At 36.1% G+C, this 5,288-nt stretch overlaps 1 protein-coding gene across 2 annotated transcripts in view; it reads right to left on the minus strand.

Moving 5' to 3' along the window:
- Positions 1 to 1,866: 1,866 nt before the first annotated feature.
- LOC110100831 (multiple myeloma tumor-associated protein 2 homolog) overlaps positions 1,867 to 5,288 on the minus strand; it is a 79,869-nt gene continuing 76,447 nt past the window's right edge. For both annotated transcript variants that reach the window (XM_028696017.1, XM_028696019.1), the window contains 2 exons: positions 2,577 to 2,844; positions 1,867 to 2,406 (listed from right to left, as the gene is read on the minus strand). In XM_028696017.1, coding sequence (XP_028551850.1) covers positions 2,130 to 2,406; positions 2,577 to 2,844 — 545 coding nt within the window. In that variant the 3' untranslated portion in view covers positions 1,867 to 2,129. The remainder of the gene's footprint in view (positions 2,407 to 2,576; positions 2,845 to 5,288) is intronic.

The raw sequence follows: 5,288 nt of genomic DNA on the forward strand, positions 1-5,288 counted from the left end.
TATAATATATTCATTATTTCAATTTAATTTAATTATATTAAAAGATAATTTATTAAAATTATATAATTTAAATTCTTAGAATTATATTATTTGATGTTAAATTCACGTAATTATCCTATTAATGTTATAAATTTTTAATAATATTAGTATTTATTACATCATCCGGTTCGACCCCGGTTCGACCGGTCGAACCGGTCGAACCTTGAACCTCTCCTTCTTCCGGTTCGTTGTCCGGTCCGGTTTTCACAACCTTGGTTGAGACAATTGTTATATGTATAACAACCTATACGGACTTTCAAGAAGTAGCAATGTTGCACCAAATAAAAAAGCAGTTCATGGATGCTACCCCAGTAGCTACAAAACAATTTCATATAGTAAAAGAAACAAAAGTGAATGGGTTGGATATAATCAATTTGTTGTACTCCACAAAAAATTATATGCATCATCATCCCAAAAAAGATGATGTTTCATCAAACATAAGCAGATTAAGGGTTCGTTTGGGACAGCTTTTTTATTGTTTTCTAAAGCAATTTTCTAGTACAAAAATTTTAATTTGTATATCTAAAAGCTGCTTTAAGAAGCTGTAAAAAAGCTGTCCGAAATGATATCTAATTATAGAACATTTTGGTGTACTTCAATGAAAGTCATATATACAGACACCACCAACCAGCAAGCGTTATGGCAAAAACAGCAAGATGAATAAGTAACAGAATAGAAAGATAATTCCAGCAGAAAAGAATTATGCAGTAACAATAAAAACAAAACCCACAGCTAGAATAAACCAAGCAACAACACAAGACAATTGGCCAGTATCCCATTTAAGAATAGTTCCTAAGAACAGAGACCCAAAATTAAGCAAAAACCGCCCAGCAGTACTTAAAAACTTTTAGCTAATATATATCTATAAAATATATTTATTTATTTTATTTTATTTTATTTTTTTATCATGCATGGATTAAAGTTGTGCTCTGATTTTGAATCGGGATATGCTACGGCAAATTAGGGGCATCTGATTTAAACAACCATCTCAGAGATTCAAATTACTTTTTATTCTTATTTTTTCTTTTTAAAAAATTAGTTTATTTATTTTAAAAACAAACATTTTAATCAACGCCACCAACTTTTAAAAATAAGTGTTTTAGAGTATTTTAAAAACCTCTAGCACCACCCATCATCACCGAAAACTACTATACGCAGCCTATGCTATCTCTAGCCACCGTCATCCACGAACAATTATTACGTCCTCCGACCGGACGAAGAGGAACATCCGGTCCGAGGTCAAATCCCGCCAAAAAACGAGTTGTACCGAGCAAATACCGAGCAATACCATCATTTGAAGACCCAATACCGAGTTATACCGAGCTAAATTGAGAAATAGCGAGTTATACAAAAGTTGTACCCAGTTTTTCCTAGAAAAACTAGGTACAACTCGGTATTTTTCGGTACAGCTCGGTATAACTCGGTATTGATCTTCAATGAACGGTATTTCTCATTAATATCAAATAATACCTAGTTGTACCAAGCAAATACCGAGTTTTTTGACGAGATTTTACCTCCAACCAGACATTCCTCTAAGTCCTTACACCAGACGTAATAAAAGTTCGTCATCCAGAGGCCACTACTACCGCCACATTTGCTATCATCACCACTTAAATTTGTTTATTAAATATTCAATAAAAATAAGATTACATATATTTATATCAAATATATTTTCTTTAAAAATAAAATATAACAAAATAAAATAAGAATAAATTATAAAAATGATCCCAAAAGGTGTCAAATCACGTTTACTTATGTAACGCTTTTAGTATCTCTATTAACACATTCCTTTCATCAAAATTCAGGCCTGCAAGAGGCTTATAAAAATAGAATGATCAAATTCTTGATAATTTGGTAAATGAAACTTCACTGGTTGTTAACAGTTCAACAATTAGCTATCACAGCATTCAGACAATCTAGTGAATTCATAGACCAACAATAATCAACAATAAACCACAGCAGTAAAATACCACAAAGAACAGTAGCTTCCAGCAGCTACTGATAACAGAGAATTATCAGGGACATAACCAAGTTCTAAACTGTCAGCCAAACATAGAAAAACGCCATTGCATAATACATGTTCAACCGAATTAAGAAGCATGCCTTCTCTTCTCCTCCCTTCGGTGTCTGCATTTGTCGTAGTCATTATCACGAGATCTTTTACTATCATGCTTCACCCATCTTCTCTCCTTGTCCTCCCTCTTCTCTTCACGCCGTTTTCTCTTTGTCCTTTGTTCATCCTCCTTGGAATCCTCTTCCATATTCCTTGTCGTAGGTTTGATCATGGGTTCATCATCTCTTTCAGGTGATATTTCCTTAAAGCTTTCTTGTAGAGAACTACTGGCTTCTTGCCTATTTTTTGACAACCTAAAAAATCCAATGAAGAAAAAAGGGGAAAGAAAAAAGAAATGTGTTAAATTACCATCGGAAAAAGAAGTAAAATGAGAAAGCCAATAATATCACGTTCCAAAGAAAAGATGATCGATAAATTAATGCAGTTCAAGTTATTTAGGAGAAATAAATTCCCATTATCTTACTTGTATAAGCCAAGACCTTGAACTTGAGCTGCTTCAGCATGGCCTGCACCCAAATCTTCAGCAGCAGATCCTCTCTTGATAAGTTCAGCATACTCATGCTTATCAATTTGATTTCCTCGGGGATGGATAGTACGCTTAGGAGCTAAACCTAAAGCCTCACGCATAAGTTGCTCTTCCTCCTCCTTGATCCGTCTTATCTCCTCCTTTGCTGCCTCTGAATTTAGGGCAGCAGCTTTCTTATCCCTAGTATACCAATGTAAATCCTTCCCTATTTGATGGGCCCAAAAAAATGTATTGCCTTATCATTTTTATTCCTTCTTGGAGAAAAAAAAAGTCCCAAGACAAAGATGAAAAAAAAGAACGTGAAGGATAGATTAAAGAAAAATATAGCAATTTATATCAGAATCAAATATTCAATTTCAATTGAAGAACATTGATAAAATAAGAATCTGACTTTTAACAGGACATAATGGCGAAAAAGGATTCATGTAGCCGACCCCATGTAGTGGGACAAAGACTTGATGTTGTTGTTGTTGTTGTTGTTGAAGAACATTGATAAAATTGAACGGACCATAAATGCATAGCTGTTACCCAGATATGGCTATACTGCACTTATTTTCCCTTTTTGGGAGAAAGCTATACTGCATGATCTCTAAAAGGATTTGTCAGAAAACTTATCAACTTAAGAAAATAAAGCAGATTAAATTCAGGTTGAAGAATGAGGAAAATAGCTGTGCAAACTTTAATAGTGAACAGTTCATAACGCTCCATAAGTAGGCTTATGAAACTAGCACCTAGTTCAGGATTCTTTTTTTTTTTTTTTTTTTGAAACTGTGAAAATTGCTTTAATCAATAAAAAGAAAGATACAACCTACTTAGGAAACAAGAAACCTATCAAAATCCTTCCTAATCAACTCAACAAACATTGAAGGAAGTTCACTACCCAATAAATGGTCCCAATAAAAATCAACTAATATGGCATGATGAGAACAACAAAATTTACCACATTAATACAATTTCTAGGTACAAAATGAAAAACAACATTCTTAAACATTTCAAGAAAAGAGAGATCCAATCTTTGAATCTGATAATTTCTATCAGGAGACATCTTCACCGAATTCTGAATAAACTTTATGATATTCACATTATCCCCTTCTATAATAATACAATTATTTACCGACATCCATTCCTGTATAGAATATTTGAAATCTAGTATAGCTGCCAATTCCAAGTAGGATTCATCCCAATGAATAACTTGTTTCCCTTATGCACAAAGCAATCTTCCTTTATAGTCTTTTAAAACTCCTGCTATACCCGCCATATTGGACTTCATTAGAGCAGCATCCACGTTCAATTTGATCCTTTCTTTAGGTGGAGAACACCAAATATTCGATAGCAAATCTTGCTGATTGATGTTCCAGTTCTTTTCAATTGAAAACAAGTGCAAAAAATGTATAGGAAGAAAGAATTTTTACAGCAATAGTCGAAGCAGCAAGTGACGATCTACAATGTTAGCTCAGCCTTCTAGCTTTCCAATTTTGATAAATAGCATAAATGTAAATTCTGGCAAGGCCCGACTTCACTCCAACTCCCTTCTTCAAGACATTGTGGCTAGAGGTGTCAATATTTGACACGACACGACAACCCGACCCGGACCCGACCCGAAAAATCCGGGTTGGACCCGACCCGTTTGATAAACGGATCGGGTTCGGGTTCACAGATTTGACCCGTTTGATAAAACGGGTCGGGTCGGGTTGACCCGGCGGGTTACCGGGTCAACCTGAAAACCCGTTTAATTTAAAAAAAATAAAGAAATGTTTCTGTACAAATGAGTTCCCCGATGCTCATTTGATGGATTCCTCGGCCACTCCATGACAAGCTCCATATCCTTGCTCCGCCCAATGAGATCATTTTTAGGCAAGGATCTGTTTCACGTGCTCCGTGCAGCTCAAGCTGCTGCTTTTGACACTAGCTCCTGCCTCCTGCTTTGCGTGTTTTACAAGATGAAGGAAAGTATCAACACCAGTTGTTGCAACTTTATCAAGTTTCTGCACAGCCGTCTCCAGTCCCTTCAAGGTGGGATCAATTTTGAGAGCACGTTTGCCAAATTTGAAAAAAAAAAGACATTGGAAGAACGCTGCCGGGTCGCGGGTCGGGTCGGGTCAACCCGGCAACCCGGCCGGGTCGGGTCCGGGTTAAAATATCCGACCCGTTTGTAAAAACGGGTCGGGTTCGGGTTGACTCGTTTAGAAACAGGTAGGGTCGGGTTCGACCTGAACCCGACGGGTTGACCCGAATTGACACCCCTAATCGTGGCAATGAGACAAGCTTTGAAACTTAGGTACATTAATAGCCATTGTCTCAACATATCTAAAACTTCTAATAATTTAATGCATTGAGTAGAAATATGCTCCAAATCTTCAATTTCATCACAACCTCCCGAACAATAGATATTCTGTAGCAGCTTTCTACGATACAACCAACTATAAGAATCTCCACCAGAATAAATACTCCCTATGAGAAATTTTCAATTTTTTCATCCACTTTAGATCAATCCAGTTATCTTGTTGAATGGGAAAATTAGCTTCATATGCCATAGCAGCGATTGATTTACCAGAATAGGTTGATGAAACTCTATCTTTTGCCTTTAAAACTCTACTAACAAGTGAGTTCTGATGATGCGGACATCCAATCGTCCATGCCTATCCGAGG

Source organism: Dendrobium catenatum, unplaced genomic scaffold (assembly GCF_001605985.2).
Source record: "Dendrobium catenatum unplaced genomic scaffold, ASM160598v2 fragScaff_scaffold_72, whole genome shotgun sequence".
In the NCBI taxonomy this organism is placed as follows: Eukaryota; Viridiplantae; Streptophyta; class Magnoliopsida; order Asparagales; family Orchidaceae; genus Dendrobium; species Dendrobium catenatum.